Genomic DNA, 17,341 nt, shown 5'->3' with positions numbered 1-17,341 from the left:
AACATAACTTGTGTAAGTGCAGATTTTCAGGCCCAGCCCCAAATACTGAATCAGAAACTCTGAGGGTGCAGCTCATCAATCTCTGCTTTTAACAAGCCCTCTAGAAGATTCCAGTGCACACTAAAGTTTGAAAACCACTAATCAACAGGGACAATTAACATAGTTAAGAAGAAAAAGCAGTGGGAGCACTGGAAATGGAATGCTAGGGTAAATCAAAAAGCCTTCCAGAGGAAGCAGTGTTTAAGTTCAAACTTCAAAGAGTGAATAGAAGCTAGTCAATACAGATGTAAAATATTACATGTTCAATGTTGTTTAATAACACCACTGAACCACTTTTCTTTTTCAGTTTAGTTCTTTTTTTTTCCTCTAATAGAATTCTGTTTCTCTAATGGAATAGTGCTAATAGAATTCCAGCAGTTAGCCCTGAAATTCTAACCCCTCCTAACTGACAATAAGAGAAACCTCAACAAAAAGGAATTAAGTGTGTTCTTTCACTGCTTCTGAAGAGCAGAGACTCTGCATGAAACAGTCCTAGCCAACATCACTTCTAATAAAGGATTCCTAAAAGTCATGCAGACTTCAAACATGGTGCTATCCCCTTAAAAATGTGTGCAATTATCACTGGTTATCTTACATAATATAAATTGAAATCTGATTTCTGCATATTAAACTTTAGTTTCCTTCCATAATGATGGAATTAAAACAAATTAAACCTGGCTCAACTAAATCTCTTCTTTGAATAGAGTATGAAAGTTTGTATCTAATTTAAATTCATACTATGTAGGTAAGATCAGTTCAATCACTCAGTCATGTCCAACTCTTTGCAACCCCATGGACTGCAGCACACCAGGCCTCCCTGTGTCCATCACCAACTCCTGGAGTTTACCCAAACTCATGTCCATTGAGTTGTTGATGCCATCCAACCATCTCATGCTCTGTAGTCCCCTTCTCCTCCCACCTTCAATCTTTCCCAGCATCAGGGTCTTTGAGGTCAGGTCAAATGAGTTGGCTCTTTGCATTAGGTGGCAAAGTATTGGAGTTTCAGCTTCAGCATCAGTCCTTGCAATGAACACTCAGGACTGATCTCCTTTAAGATGGACTGGTTGGATCTCCCGGTAGTCCAAGGGACTCTCAAGAGTCTTCTCCAACACCACAGTTCAAAAGCATCAATTCTTCAGCACTCAGCTTTCTTTATAGTCCCAACTCTCACATCCATACATGACTACTGGAAAATCCATAGCTCTGACTAGATGGACTTTTGTTGGCAAAATAATGTCTCTGCTTTTTAATATGCTGCCTAGGTTGGTCATAGCTTTTCTTCCAAGGAGAAAGCATCTTTTAATTTCAGGGCTGCATAACCATCTGCAGTGATTTTGGAGCCCCCAAAAGTAAAGTCCACCATTGTTTACCCATCTATGAAGTGATGGGACCGCATGCCACGATCTTAGTTTTCTGAATGTTGAGCTTTAAGCCAACTTTTTCACTCTCCTCTTTCACTTTCATCAAGAGGCTCTTTAGTTCCTCTTCACTTTCTGCCATAAGGGTGGTGTCATCTGCATATCTGAGGTTATTGATATTTCTTCCAGCAATCTTGATTCCAGCTTGTGCTTCTTCCAGCCCAGTGTTTCTCACGATGTACTCTCCATATAAGTTAAATAAGCAGGGTGACAGTATACAGCCTTGACATAATCCTTTGGAACCAGTCTGTTGTTCCATGTCCAGTTCTAACTGTTGCTTCCTGACCTGTACACAGATTTCTCAGGAGGCAGGTCAGGTGGTCTGGTATTCCCATCTCTCTCAGAATTTTCCACAGTTCGTTGAGATCCACACAGTCAAACGCTTTGGCATAGCAATAAAGCTGAAGTAGATGTTTTTCTGGAACTCTCTTGCTTTTTCAGTGTTGGCAATTTGATCTCTGGTTGCTCTGCCTTTTCTAAAACCAGCTTGAATATCTGGAAGTTCAATTATTGTTGAAGCCTGGCTTGGAGAATTTTAAGCATTACTTTACTAGCGTGTGCTGCTGCTGCTAAGTCGCTTCAGTCGTGTCCGACTCTGTGCGACCCCAAAGACGGCAGCCCACCAGCAGCCTGGTGGCTCCCCCATCCCTGGGATTCTCCAGGCAAGAACACTGGAGTGGGTTGCCATTTCCTTCTCCATACTAGCGTGTGAGATGAGTACAATTGTGTGGTAGTTTGAGCATTCTTTGGCATTGCCTTTCTTTGGGATTGGAATGAAAACTGACCTTTTCCAGTCCTGTGGCCACTGCTGAGTTTTCCAAATTTGCTGGCATATTGAGTGCAGCACTTTCACAGCATCGTCTTTTAGGAATGAAATAGCTCAACTGGAATTCCATCACCTCCACTAGCTTTGTTCGTAGTGATGCTTTTCTAAGGCTCACTTGACTTCATGTTCCAGGATGTCTGGCTCTAGGTGAGTGACCACACCATCATGATTATCTGGATTGTGAATATCTTTTTTGTATAGTTCTTCTGTGTATTCTTGCCACCTCTTCTTGATATCTTCTGCTTCTGTTAGGTCCATACCATTTCTGTTCTTTATCAAGCCTATCTTTGCATGAAATGTTCCCTTGGTATCTCTCATTTTCTTGAAGAGTCTTTCCCATTCTATTGTTTTCTTGTTTCTTTGCACCAATCAGTGAGGGAGGCTTTCTTATCTCTCCTTGCTATCCTTTGGAACTCTGCATTCAAATGCAGGTATATCCTTCCTTTCTCCTTTGCTTTTCACTTCTCTTCTTTTCACAGCTATTTGTAAGGCCTCCTCAGACAGCCATTTTGCTCTTCTGCATTTCTTTTTCTTGAAGATGGTCTTGATCCCTGTTTCCTGTACAATGTTATGAACTTCTGTCCATAGTTCATCAGGCACTGTATCAGATCTAGTCCCTTAAATCTATTTCTCACTTGTACTGTATAATCGTAAGGGATTGGATTTAGGTCATAACTGAATGGTCTAGTGGTTTTCCCTACTTTCTTAAGTTTAAGTCTGAATTTGGCAATAAGGATTTCATAATCTGAGCCACAGTCAGCTCCCGGTCTTGTTTTTGCTGACTGTATAGAGCTTCTCCATCTTTGGCTGCAAAGAATATAATCAATCTGATTTCATTGTTGACCATCTGGTGATGTCCATGTGTAGTCTTCTCTTGTGTTGTTGGAAGAGGGTGTTTGCTATGACCAGTGCATTTTCTTAGCCTTTGCCCTGCTTCATTCTGTACTCCAAGGCCAAATTTGCCTGTTACTCCGGGTGTTTCTTGACTTCCTACTTTGGAACTCCAGTGCCCTATAATGAAAAGGACATCTTTTTTTGGTGTTAGTTCTAAAAGGTCTTGTAGGTCTTCATAGAACTTTTCAACTTCAGCTTTTTCAATGTTACTGGTCAAGGCATAGACTTGGATATCCGTGATATTGAATGGTTTGCCTTGGAAACGAACAGAGATCATTCTGTCATTTTTGAGACTGAATCCAAGTACTGCATTTCAGACTCTTGTTGACCGTGATGGCTAGTCCATTTCTTCTAAGGGATTCTTACCCACAGTAGTAAATATAATGGTCATCTGAGTCAAATTCACTGATTCCAGTCCATTTTAGTTAGCTGGTTGCTAAAATGTTGACATTCACACTTGCCATATCCTATTTGACCACTTCCAATTTGCCTTGATTCATGGACCTGACATTCCAGGTTCCTATGCAATATTGCTGTTTATGGCATTGGACCTTGCTTCTATCACCAGTCACATCCACAACTGGGTGTTGTTTTTGCTTTGGCTCCGTCTCTTCATTCTTTCTGGAGTTATTTCTTCACTGATCTCCAGTAGCATATTGGGCACCTACTGACCTGGGGAGTTCATCTTTCAGTGTCCTATCTTCTTGCCTTTTCATATTGTTCATGGGGTTTTCAAGGCAAGAATACGGAGGTGGTTTGCCATTCCCTTCTCCAGCGGACCACATCCTGTCAGAAGTCTCGACCATGACCGGTCTGTCCTGGGTGGCTCTACACAGCATGGCTCATAGTTTCACTGAGTTAGACAAAGCTGTGGTCCATGCGATAAGATTGGTTAGTTTTCTGTGATTGTGGTTTCAGTCTGCCTGCCCTCTGATGCCCTCTCTGAGCACCTACCGTCTTACTGGGTTTCTCTGACCTTGGGCGTGGGGTAATCTCCTCAGCTGCTCGCCACAGCAGCACCGCGCAGCCACTGCTCTTATGTAGGTTAAGATGGAATCAGGAATAACAAGAATATGTATTGGAGGAAATAACTTTGTTTCTTCATTACAAATCTGGAGAGGGAGGGCAATGAGGAGGATAAATGGACAAGCATATCATGTGACATGCAAGGGAGTTAACATATCCTTTTGCAAGTGATAAGAAGCTATCAAAGAAACGTACTATGAAGAAGGAAGCAAACAATTAACTATGTTAGAAAGTTCAATGGAAAAGGTAGCTTGGAGTGGGCCCTGGAGTGTTTGCCTATTGGTACCTTGTTTCTATTCTATATGATTTTCCCTTTTAAAAAAAGTCCAAACTGCATAATTTGACATTTTAAAAATATTCTGAAATTTGAATTTTTCAAGAATCATCATCTTTCATTCCACATACATTTTCTCTCAATAGGCCCCGTGTGTGTGCTCAGTCACATCCGTGACCCCATGAACTGTAGCCTTCCAGGCTCCTCTGTCCATGGAATCTTCCAGAGGATACTGGAGTGGGTTGTCATTTACTACTCCAGGGGATCTTCCCAACCCAGGGGTCAAACCCATGTCTTTTCCATTTCCTGCATTGGCAGGCAGATTCTTTACCACTGTGCCACCAGGGAATCCCCTAATAGGCCCTATGGCAGTACAAAACAATAATTCCACTAACTCAAACTATCTCAGTAAATAATCATGCTACAGCCTGCTCCTGTCCAAATGAAAATAAATCTTCTACTTTCGTTTAAAGATATTTAAAACTTTATTTTTTTTCAGAAAACTGAAGTAATTGACTCAACAATACTAACAATTTGAGCATGCAGCAAATCATTTAACATCTAATGTTTCATCTTCTTATCATGATGTATACAGTTTATTTTCATTCCTATAAAGTTCCCACAAGAAGAGTGCAGTGATAATAAAAGTGTTCCATTACAGGTACTTCAAATAGCACTACAGTACATCTTTGACAAAATTTTTACAATATTCCAACTTTCAATATGAAACAGCTTAAAAAGGCGTGGGCCTAAAAAATAAAAAGTGTATAGTAGTATCACTTGGGCAAACAAAATCTAATAATCATACAAACACAACACTGTTAGGATTCTGTTTGGGCTGGGAAAGGAGTATATAAATCATTAAGTTCAAATGAAATTACATAAATAGCTTAGGAAAATCCCCAAATAGATACTTTCAGACATATTAAAGGAAAAACCTTGAACTTTTATTCTTGGAAAACATGAAGTAGTTGTCCTTTGCTTTTACTTAACAGAAATGTTCTTGTGTAAAGCAAATTCTATAAACCAGCATCTTGCTTGCACTTGAGGAACATTATCTCAGGAAAAAAGAAATTACTCTTTAAAACATGACTCTCCTGTATGTTTGTAAATTGTTGGGATTTTATCTGTACTGTTACGTTTAACCTTTGTGAATTAAACCAAGTTTCTCAAAATTCACTTGTAAAAAACAGCAGACCAACTTTTCCTCCCCACCCCACAAAGACAGTTCTTACAGTAGGATGTAAAATTGTTCACTTGTCCATTTTAATAGAGAGTTTGCCACCAAGTATATCTGAGTATGCTGGATAAATACCCACCCATTCTTTTCACCTTAGAAAGATTATGGCTATTTTCTCTTATTACTAGGAAGTGTCATTCTTAAGGATTTTTAGGTTGGCTTCATGGCAAATAGATATGGAAACAGTGACAGACTTTATTTTGGGGGGTTCCAAAATCACTGCACATGGTGACTGCAGCCATGAAATTAAAAGACGCTTGTTCCTTGGAAGAAAAGCTATGACCAACCTAGACAGCATATTAAAAAGCAGAGACATTACTTTGCGAACAGAAGTCCAACTAGTCAGAGCTACATTTTTTCCAGTAGTCATGTATGGATGTGAGAGTTGGGACTATAAAGAAAGCTGAGTGCTGAAGAATTGATGCTTTTGAACTGTGGTGCTGGAGAAGACTCCTGAGAGCCCTTTGGACTGCAAGGAGATCAAACCAGTCCATCCTAAAGAAAATCAGTCCTGAATATTCTTTGGAAGGACTGATGCTGAAGCTGAAACTCCCAATACTTTGGCCACCTGATGCAAAGAACTGACTCACTGGAAAAGACCCTGATGCTGGGAGGGATTGAAGGCAGGAGGAAAAGGGGATGACAGAGGATGAGATGGTTAGATGGCATCACTGACTCAACAGACATGAGTTTGAGCAAGCTCCAGGAGTTGGTGATTGACAGGGAAGCCTGGTGTGTTGCAGTCCATAGGGTTGCAAAGAGTCGGACATGACTGAGCAACTGAACTGACTGAAGGATTTTTTATTTAAAATGGCAAATATGAAGGATAATGTGTGACTATAACTCTTTTACAGTTTGATTACATATTTCCCAAATCATGACAGAACTATTTAGAATGACACTCTCAATTCCATAAAGATCTTATTTCTGTACAAGATTACTTTATCAATTAAAATTAACAATTCACTAATGATCAAAATAACATTGTTTAGCATTAGAATCTTGCAAAAAACAGGAATAAAAACTAGATCTAGTCACTGCCATTTGATTAAATTTAACAGATTTAGTTAAGTCATAGAATCACTCAATTAAAGAGGTATTAAAAGAAAGTAAAAGTCTTGTGGAGATGGAATCTACAAGTGAGCCTTAAGTCGACTGGTATCAATTATGAAAAAGCATGTAGATGACTTACATTCATTCCTCTGAAAAGATGACACTGCATTCACATCAACAAAAAGATTATGGCACTTGAACACTATATTTAATGAGTAAACATGGTAAATGTACAGCGGTACATACTAGGCTCTTTCTTCCTTTTAAATTTTGGAGGGAAAAACAGCAGGCTGAGCAAAACAAACAAACAAAAAACCACCAATCTCCTGTAGAACAGGAGGTGAAGTTACCAGAGTCCTAAGAATAAATAGCTTGGAAAAGACCAATGAAAATGTTATTATCTTCTCATCTACCTTCACTTTTACTGGCTTTACATTTTTCAGCTTGTAAGAAAAAATTTTCCAAGGGAATTTGAACCATAGACCTAAAATCTATGAAATAAATGAAATCTAGTCATGCTATCTGCTGCAGCCAAAAAACCAATTTTTGCCTGTCTTTTGAGTATATATAAAAGGAGATCATATGTCTTAAGGAATAATTCCTTCAAAAATGAGGCTGAATTATTTGTACCATGATGGATTTATAACATTTTCAATACAAAGTGTATGTTAAAATAAATGCTTGCTTTATGACATCATATTTTCCCCTCTAAAAATTAATTTGGCTGCTCCTAAAACACTGTATTAAATGCCTATGTATCTTACCTCTTAGTATGCAGGACAAGCAACTGCTTATGAAGTAATTCAATCTAATGTAGGCCTTTTGATAAAAATACATTTTAAATGATAACAGGCTAAAGAACAAGGTCACCAGAGACACCACAAACGTATCAGTGGTTCTGTCAGTTTCATAACTGAATTTAGGATATCCATTTTCTCTTGTGGTCATTCCTTAAAGTGAGTAAGTTGATGTCTCTTCCAGTGAGGAGCCTGTCTGAATGTTTTGCCACAAACTGAGCATTCAAATGGTTTCTGCCCTGCATGAATTAGATAGTGTCTTTCTAGTTTAGATGGGGATCTAAAACTTTTAGAACAAACACTGCATTGGTAAAGAAGGCCATCATTCCTCTCCGCACGCCCTGAATAACTACAATGACTATGATGGCTCTGCTCTGATTCCAGAAGTGTGCTAGAGAGATAGGGCTCTCTGCTCCTACAGGGGGCACCAAGAATGAAATCCTCTGATTCTGCCTTCACTTTTATTTCTGACATTTGATCTGACTCTGAGACCTTGTATTTTTGAAAACCAAGAGTCTGACATTGTTGGGAAGCACTGTAGCCAACATTATCACCCTGGTGAATGAGAAGTTTGTTAAAATTTTCCAATTCCACTTGGCAAAGAGATTTTCTATAGGGAAGCTTATCAATATGAGTTAGTTTATGTCTTTTCAAGTGAGCTGACTGTCTAAAAGATTTCCCACAAACATTACAGCCGAAAGGCCTCTGTCCAGTATGAATTAAATAGTGTCTTTGTAGCTTAGAAACAGAAGGAAACACTTTCTCACATTTGTCACAAGGACACATCTTATGTCCAGTATGTATGTTTCCACTTGGAACTGAAAAGCCACACTGGAGCACTTGACAGTTTTCAAAGAATTCCTCACCTGATGAACCATAGATAGATATGTCTTTTTTATGCACAGGATTATCCATAGTTAACATGTTTTCTGGTGTAAGAATACCTTTTACATTTTTCCCCATATTTTGGGTCTGGCAGTGCTTTTGCCAAGAAAATGGCAAAGTCAATGTTTTCTTTTTATTGCCAACTGTCTTATATGTTCCATGCTTGCCAAGAGAACTCAGACATGTTCTCTGGGTCTGTTCGGGCCTCTGCTCACCAGAAATAAGATCACGGTTTTTCATGAAAGTGTTTTTAAATACTTTTTTATCAGCTTGAAAATTATCTAATTTCTTACCCCCAGCACGTTTAAGCTTAGCCAAGATTTTTTTAACAATGGTTTTATAGTTGTAGCTGCTTTTGAGCTTGCTTGGAATTTTGCCACTTCTGGCAGGAAAACACTTGTGTCCTTTGAGAATCTGCTCTGATTCAAAACATTCTTCACACTCAGGACATTGAAAAGGGACAATATAAACAGAGTGGACATCAAGTTGATTATTCTCTTCAGATGCACCTATATTACCATTTTCAAAGCCATCCTGCTTTGCATTTAATTTATTAGGCAGGGAACATGATTCTGAACTCTTCACCTTTAATGAAAGAGTCTGAAAAGTTTTATTCCTGGTATGGATTTGTTTATGCTTCAAAAGTTTGCTTTGAATCTTAAATCCTTTTTGACAAAAACAACACTGAAAAGGTCTTTCTTCTGAATGTGTGAGTTGGTGGATTTTTAAGTGAGTTGACTGTCGAAAAGACTTACTGCACAGGACACATTTAAAAGGCCTCTGACCAGTATGAATTAGAGCATGCCTATCAAGTTTTGATTGTGATGGAAACATCTTGCCACAGATTGTACACGCATGAATATCCTTTTTTTTCTTTGAAGGATCAGACTTGGAGCATGGGTGTAATGCCCATCTCTCCTCTGGGGTAAAAGTATGATACATTCCATACACTGGCTTTTCTTGCTTGGCCTCCAACAATCTTCTGACCTGTTTAACATCATTCTGGTATGTTTCATCGTGAAGCTGTTGGTGCTTCACAAATGTCTTCAGATTCTTAAAGTGGCGTTGACAAATACTACATTTAAAAGGCAGATTATGAGTTAGTTGATGTCTTTCCAGGTGAACTAGTTGCCTAAAGGTTTTATGACACACATCACATTCAAATGGCTTCTGACCAGTATGAATGAGATAATGCCTAGCTAATTTTGATGGTGTTTCAAAATGCTTGAAGCAAATATTGCATATATATGGCCTGTTTCTAGGTAGCTTGTTGGCTGCTGCTACACACTGCTGAATCTTTAGCATTTTAAAATTGTTTTCAGCCATCATATTCTTCGGTGATATACTCTGATGAGCTCCATAGTGTTCTTAAACTCCATAGATGTCTAAAAATTAAAAATAAAAATGTATTAATTTAAAAATTACTTATTTATGTGAAAAGAAATAATTTAAAATGCCCTTTGGCTAAAGATATTAAAGGAAATAGGGAACCTCAAATTTTCCTGTGTTTAACAGTAAGTTAATAACCATTTTAGATACTTTAGAATCATTAAACAAATTTCACACATATAGAGAAATAAGGAGTCTTCAAAAGAAATACTTAAAAATGTATATAATTTTAAGCTGTATTTCTAATTAGTTGAGATAATACATTAAAGAGACTGAGTTGGATTTCTTAACATTAATTAGAACTTTTAATTCCAATTTTCTTAGTTCACTATTAAGTAGATTTGCCATTTTCAAAAATTGGACTAGAAAGGTAAAAACTATAAGAAATATAATACTAAAAATAAGACAAGACATATCTGCATTCAATTATAACACTCCTTGGATATGATCTGAGAATGGAATGTTTACGTTATCAAAATTCTTAGCCACATCGTTAGTAGTATTTACTCTTAATTACTTCTTTGGACCAACAAAGATAACACAGGCAACTGGAAGAAAATGTTCCAGGAAATCTGAATTTTAGTCCTGGATTTGCTACCATATGATCTTGGTGGCAAGGAGAAGGAAATATATAGACTCCTCAGCTCTAAGTCAGGCAAAGTGCCTCCTGGCCTGCCTACCACATCACTGTTGTGAGAATCAATGGAGATGATGCATCTGAAGGTGCTGGAAAACTAAAGCGGTATATAAATGTAAGGTATTATTTAGCTCAACACTAATCAAACTTAAAAACTTAATCTACTTAATATTTTTAGGGTTTCTAACTAAGAGATCGGAGAAGGCAATGGCACCCCACTCCAGTACTCTTGCCTGGAAAATCCCATGGGCGGAGGAGCCTGGTAGGCTGCAGTCCACGGGGTCACTAAGAGTCGGACACGACTGAGCGACTTCACTTTCACTTTTCACTTTCATGCATTGGAGAAGGAAATGGCAACCTACTCCAGCATTCTTGCCTGGAGAATCCCAGCAACAGGGGAGCCTGGTGGGCTGCCGTCTATGGGGTCGCAGAGTCAGACACAACTGAAGCGACTTAGCAGTAGCAGCAGCAGCAACTAAGAGATAAACACACTAAATGTATAGTTCTTTTTATTCCTCCTTTCCACTTTGTTGTAGAAGTCCTAAAAGACAAGTATAGAGGCAATAAGATTGACACAGTGGCTACTTACGTATTTATCTATGGCTCAGTAATTGCAGGTTGAGTACAATTCACTTTCAGGCAATATAATTAAAAGGTCATTTTGGTCTTAAGAGTTATTAAAAAGATAAACAACACTTTCCCTAATATGCCTCTATGGGACACACGCAAAAGCTTATGAGGAACTTTCACAACCATTTTATACCATATATTGTATCTGAAAAGCCAATTTTCTTCTTATCCTTCTTCTACTAATCCCTTTTCTTTAAATAAGGAAGTCAGAGATTTAAAAAAGGTGTTCCAGCTCTCTCATCCTAAAAGTGAATCTTCTGGTTGAGATAAGAGAGTTGATAAGCCTACAGGAGACTCCCTGTTTTTTTTGTCAGCTGATTTAGTGAATATCTGAGCTTCCCTGGTGGCTCAGACAGTAAAGAATCTGCCTGCCATGCAGGAGACTTGGGTTTGATCCCTGGGTTGGGAAGATCCCCTGGAGAAGGGAATAGCACCCCACTCCAGTATTTTTGCCTGGAGAATTCCATGGACAGAGGAGCTTGGTGGGCTACAGTCCATGGGGTCACAAAGGGTCCGATACAACCAAGCAACGTTCACTTTCATTTTCAGTGACAATCTGGCATATGTGCTGTGTGCTATTACCGCTTTTGTGTTTAAGATGTCTAGAAAACACCTTAAACACAAAATCTCAAACACACCCACTGTAGTGCTCGTCAGCAATCTGATTTAAAAATAGGAAAAAAATCATTTATTGAGCAAATTATCTTCTACTAGTTTTTTTAACATAGTGTCCTTCAATCTCCAAGTCACTATCCATTAATGGATTATGAAATAAATTTAATGGGTCATGATCTGCATTTTTGTTTAATAAAATAGATTAGAAAATATCAGATTGCATAACATATGGTAAGGACAGTGTTTTGTGAAACTTCTATAGGAAGACACAAACTTTGTGAAACTTGTTCTCTTGCATATTTCTTCACACAGGAGACAAAGGAACCCACAACAAATCAATCACTTTATCCAAAAGTGGCCAAGTAATCCATTAGGTAAGACTGGGGTCCATAGGACAAGACAGGAATTTCTAAGGATTACTAATTTTCTTCAATTGACCCAAATAACCCCAAAATATTATCAAAAAACTTAATTAGAGGTCAAAGGTAATATGACACACAAAATATTCTGACTGCAAGCCACTCTATTAATTTATAAAATACACCCTATAACCCACATATCCATGTTAGCAACAATCAGCTGTTGATACTATTAGTATGCATTTTCACAATACTGAGTTAAGAGAAATTACAGGTGAACAGCCTCCAAATCCCTAAAGTGCTAACACAGCAGCAGTTATGAAGATTACAGTTAGGTGAATTGCCCCAAATTTGGCAATTTATTTAATTCCTGTCAAGTAATCAGGTGTTGAGGTGTCAATTAGGACAATGAGCCAAACTGCAAGTAATTATCAAATCTTTATTTACTTATGCAACAGTGCAAGCAAGAGGCTAAAAAAGTACTGGTCACCCAGTGGTCAATTAAACAAAACAGTGCACACAGTCATATCCCAGGGGAGAAGGCTGAAAAAAAAGGCTACTGGCTCTTTATGGACCCGTGAGCCAGGGGAGGAGGAAGGAAGGGCTATAAGTAGAAAGATCCTGAGTCAAAATGGAGAAAAGTACCTCAGTCAAGGGTACCCCTTCCACATTCCCTCCCTTGGCAATAAGGGAGGTATTGGTGGAGGCAATTGGGAAGTACCTGGGCCTCAGAATGGAGGTACCTGAACCAGGAATGCAGAAGAATATGAGCATGGCTAGTGGGAGGGAACTGGTGTGTCCTCAACTGCAATTCCCTCCACAAAACTGCAGTGCACTGGCCATACACAAGTCCAGTGTTGCAAGAGCAGCTTCCCCTGCTGAGGCCAGCCAGGCAAAGCCACGAAATTGTCTACGGTTGGGCCTGAAAGATCACACGTACTATTCTGGCTTGAAGCCAGGTTCCTCCACTCCTATTGTGTATTTCTTCTTTCCTTTAATAGTTTCTTTGGATCACTGGCAAAAAATGCCACACTAGAACTACACACATGGCAACCATTTCTGATTATACCAGGAACTGACTGCCTATAGTTACCGTGCCAAAAAGAGACCATGGATTATCACCTAACACTAGCCCTAAGACTGGAGCCTATTGTCACTTGCATCCACGCCATGTGGAAAGCACTGACTGGAAGCTCTATATTGTTAGAATCATTGGTGGCAAGCAGTGATCTCATCTGCTATTTATACGTGACAGCTCAGGGATCCCCAAGCTCCAAGTGCAGTCCCACGTGTACTTAAGCACATGCACGTTAATTTGCTAGAACTCCAAATCCCACTTCAACTGGATCTTGTGTTCTCAACTGATTTTTTTTTTTTTTTTTGGTCGATAATATTTTAAAAGACAAACCAACACTGTGTAATTTTTCCTAGACTCAAGTAAAAATAAAAAACGGCAAATCTCAATGGTTCAACCCCAACATTATCCTGACAACAGCAAAACACTCTTACAGTTGGAAGACTGAAAAAACTGATCTCAACAAATTCCAACGAAACTTTTAAGGCTGAAAGCCTACTGGCTTTCCCGTCTCAAACAGCACCATTAAAAGGAAGTGAGGACATCATAAAAATCATTGAACAAGAAACACAAGAACTGAGAAAAACTTGAGAACTTTCAGTTAGGGAATAATCTTTGGCGACATTTATTACGGACTTTCCCTCTTTGTAGCTTCTGCTCTACTTCCCTTGGCCCACTCTATTGCCCTTGAACCATCACCTCTTTCTCCTGGGGTTGGTGGGGGGAGGTGTTGCAGAGGACACAGGGCCCTCACAACTGGCCCTCGCCTTAATCGTCCACAACCAGTAAGCACCTAGGAGTCGAACGAGAGTCCAGAGACTGCAAAACCCCACAGCAGGAAAGGCAAGGCAAGGGTGAAAACTGCTTTGGCCACGGTGGGGCGCGGGGAGGGAATGCCACATGTGATACGATTCACTGCACGGGAAAGTATGCTTTTTGCATTTTCCTTTCAGAGATTCCTGCTCCCCAGGAGACGGTCAGGAGCTGGAGAAACGAGAAAATCAAATGAGCTGAGTTCCTGGCTCCCCCGTTCTGGGTCCCCGGGCACCTTGGAGGGACTGAGGCAGGCCCGACCTTTCCCGTGGGTCGCTCCACCTCACACCTGAATTCCTGAAATCTTCCTCACGCACCTGCAGCTGTCACGGGCCCGGGAGCCGCGCATCTCGGGGCCAGGAGCCTCAAAGGCAGCGTGCGCACGTCCTCGGGGCCGGCACGGAGATGGGCTGAGTGCGCAGGCGCAGGATTCGGTAGAGCCTCGGGACATGGTCCGACTGGAAACAGGCTCCCCACCAGCCCAGGGCCGCAGTCGCTTGGGCTTGCCTGGAAGTCTTACGGTGAAATGCGGCTCCAGGGATGTTTCCAACCTCGGCGCTGCTCACCCGGCACTGCAGTTGTAGGGGGAAGCGAACAGAGTTAAGAAGGTGTATTTTCCGTTTCAGTTCAATGCTTGACTAGGAAAACCACATAGCCTTGACCGGTGGGCTCAAGGCTCTACTGGAAGCTGGTGAGCCCGTGTTCAAAGCCCACTCTTCTAGTCCTCTAAAATGCGAGAGAAAAGGGCCGATGATAACACGCCATGTGTCAGAACTTTCTGTGCCTTCACTGTCCTGGGTACTCTGCACGTCGTCAGAGTACAGCGCAGGGGTCAGGGAACCTGGGCTTCACTCTCGGCTCTGCTAATATCCTGCTAGCAGCGGACTCTTTTAGCTTCTTTGAGCATTCCTTCAATGTATTTCGGGTCGTCTGCAATGTACGAAGACCTGTGCTCAGAGTGTTAGTTTCTTCAGATTTGACAGATGAAATGGATGTAAAATGCTCAATGGAATGCCCGGTGCATAATAACCCCCCAAATAACCATTATCATTTATTAGTTACTATTTTTATTTTAAATACAACAAATTTATGAAGTAAAAGTAATCCCATTGTAAAATGAGGAAAATGAGACTGAGACGTTAAGGAGCTGAATTTCGCACAGCTGATAAATGATGGCAGTGGGATTTGAACACAGGTAGTCCTTTTAATTCAGTACTGTCTCCCAAATTGTAGATATCCCAACATTATGTAGGCACAATTAAGGAATACGTGTTGTAGTGTAGTTGCAAACTAGGGTGGCACATTATTATTAAGATGCTTGAGTATCTATTGAAAATTTTAAGTACAAAAGACATCAGAGGAGAATTTTTTGTGGCTTTTGCAGGTTCTGATTGTAACTGTCTCAGCTTAAGAGGCGAGGAAATGAGAACTAAGAAGCACGTTTTTCACCTGTGAGTATCTTTTTATATTACTTTTCAAGAGCCATTGCAAACAAAAATTGTTATTTCTGATGTTGGTATATGCACTTCTATTTAAAAAGGGAGACATTGGGCCAATGAAAAGTCTCGTATTTTTGATGTAACATGGGGAAATGATAATAGGAAAAAGCTTTTGCTTCTCAGGAAGCAACCTTGGAAGAATCACATTTGGGAAGATTGAAGCCCTTAACTTCCAACACAAGCAGAGAGGAAGAGCTTTATGTATCCTGAGTGCTGATCCCAGGGTGGGGATGTGGATTGTCCAGACTTGCTTGCTTCTGCAGCTTCTCTTGGAAGCTCAGCTCAGTCAAATTAAGGAAATAATTGCATCCATCACCAACCATATAAGTCTTTAGGAGAGATCTAAATATCATGAGAGACTATTACCCGAGGTTGGGGACCAATGAAAGGTGCATTACTTGCAAAAACAGATAGGCCTTTGCACCAAGAACCTGAGAAATATGGAGTGTGGAACACAAGTGGATGGGCTGTTCTCCAAGGTCATATACCTTGTCTCGTCACCTCCCCCATTTACCATGAGAGCTATTTCAAAAAACTTCCATGTAAAAAAGGGAGAAATTACTGTGAATAAGAGTCATCTGGAAGAGTTCATTGAATAGCCGAGATGTGAACAGAGACAAATATGATACGATTATACTCCATACAAAGCTATTGTAAAATATTGACTACGTTCCCAGTGTTGTATATTGCATCCTTGTAACTCACTTATTTTATACCTAGTAGTTTGTACCTCTTATCCCCTTCATCTTTCCACCCCTCCCACCTCTACTACTACTACTACTACTAAGTCACTTCAATCGTGTCTGACTTTGTGCGACCCCATAGATGGCAGCCCACCAGGCTCCTCCATCTCTGGGATTCTCCAGGCAAGAACACTGGAGTGGGTTGCCATTTCCTTCTCCAATGCATGAAAGTGAAAAGTAAAAGTGAAGTTGCTCAGTCGTGTCCGACTCTCAGCGACCCCATAGACTGCAGCCTTCCAGGCTCCTCAGTCCATGGGATTTTCCAGGCAAGAGTACTGGAGTGGGGTGCCATTGCCTTCTCCAATGCATGAAAGTGAAAAGTGAAAGTGAAATCGCTCAGTCGTATCTGACTCTTAGCAACCCCATGGACTGCAGCCTTCCAGGCTCCTCCATCCATGGGCTTTTCCAGGCAAGAGTACTGGAGTGGGGTGCCATTGCCTTCTCCGACCTCTGGTAATGACTAATTTGTTCTCTGTTTCTGTCAGTCTGTTTCCATTATGTTACAATTGTTCATTTGTTTTATTTTTTGGATTTTACATATCACTGAAGAGATACAGTTTTATTCTCTCCCTGTATGAATTATTTCACTAGGTATTGTTCCCTCCAGGTCCATCCATGTTGTCACAATGACAAAATTTCATTCTTTTATGGCTGAGTAATATTCCATTGTGTACATATACCACATCTTCTTTATTCATTCATCTCTTGGTGGATGCTTGGGTTGCTTCCATCTCTTGGCTTTCGTAAACAATAGCGCATCTGGGTGCAGATGTCCTTTTGAACTGGTGTTTTTCAAAGAATTTTTCTAATAAAGACAGCTCTCCCTTTCTAAGACTTGGTGACTACAGTTTCCTCCTCATTTTGTATTTCCTCAAGAAAAATATTTGCAGTCTGTTTATGTTCTGCTACATGATTTCTGAGGGAAGGGTGACTGATGCTGGGGCTGGGGAGTGGTCAGTTGGCATCAGAAGGTATTTTACAGCAAACTGGTATTTTATTTAAATACAGTATTAAATATGGTATTTAATTATGGCATTAAATACCATATTAAATATAGTATTTACTTAAATACAGAGGTATTACAGTACATAGTATAGTGATATTTTACTTAAAGTAGTTGAACAACCTC

At 40.0% G+C, this 17,341-nt stretch overlaps 1 protein-coding gene and 1 long non-coding RNA gene across 17 annotated transcripts in view; one reads left to right on the top strand and one right to left on the bottom strand.

Annotated features, from left to right (window-relative positions):
• Positions 1-4,938: 4,938 nt before the first annotated feature.
• On the bottom strand, positions 4,939-14,411 carry ZNF770 (zinc finger protein 770). 8 transcript variants are annotated; one of them, XM_086322016.1, is made up of 3 exons: positions 14,288-14,411; positions 10,712-11,019; positions 4,939-9,837 (listed from the first exon to the last, which is right to left on the bottom strand). In XM_086322016.1, the coding sequence occupies exon 3, from the start codon at positions 9,779-9,781 to the stop codon at positions 7,715-7,717; it is 2,067 nt and encodes a 688-aa protein (XP_086178142.1). In that variant the 5' UTR covers positions 9,782-9,837; positions 10,712-11,019; positions 14,288-14,411; the 3' UTR covers positions 4,939-7,714. The 8 variants fall into 8 exon arrangements, with proteins under 8 accessions (XP_086178142.1, XP_086178141.1, XP_086178144.1 ...); XM_086322015.1 differs by having other exon boundaries at positions 10,841-11,019; XM_086322018.1 differs by having other exon boundaries at positions 10,712-10,953; positions 14,288-14,392.
• The window catches only part of LOC147364813 (uncharacterized), a 148,808-nt gene continuing 145,833 nt past the window's right edge, over positions 14,367-17,341 (top strand). For 7 of the 9 annotated variants that reach the window (XR_015135033.1, XR_015135025.1, XR_015135032.1 and 4 more), the window contains exons 1-2: positions 14,367-14,661; positions 15,355-15,421. This is a non-coding gene — a long non-coding RNA (uncharacterized LOC147364813). The remainder of the gene's footprint in view (positions 14,662-15,354; positions 15,422-17,341) is intronic. The other 2 variants (XR_015135026.1, XR_015135029.1) reach the window with 1 other exon arrangement.

The sequence above is a fragment of the Bos grunniens genome, chromosome 10, assembly GCF_055505025.1.
Source record: "Bos grunniens cultivar Pamir isolate PY7600 chromosome 10, Bosgru_T2T1.0, whole genome shotgun sequence".
NCBI classification, from domain to species: domain Eukaryota; kingdom Metazoa; phylum Chordata; class Mammalia; order Artiodactyla; family Bovidae; genus Bos; species Bos grunniens.
Note: the sequence above shows the minus strand (reverse complement) of the source record. Positions and strands in the feature narration are given on the sequence as shown.

Bases quoted from the DNA above. Each gene is read 5' to 3' on its own strand.
- ZNF770 (XM_086322016.1), bottom strand. From the start codon at position 9,781: ATGATGGCTGAAAACAATTTTAAAATGCTAAAGATTCAGCAGTGTGTA.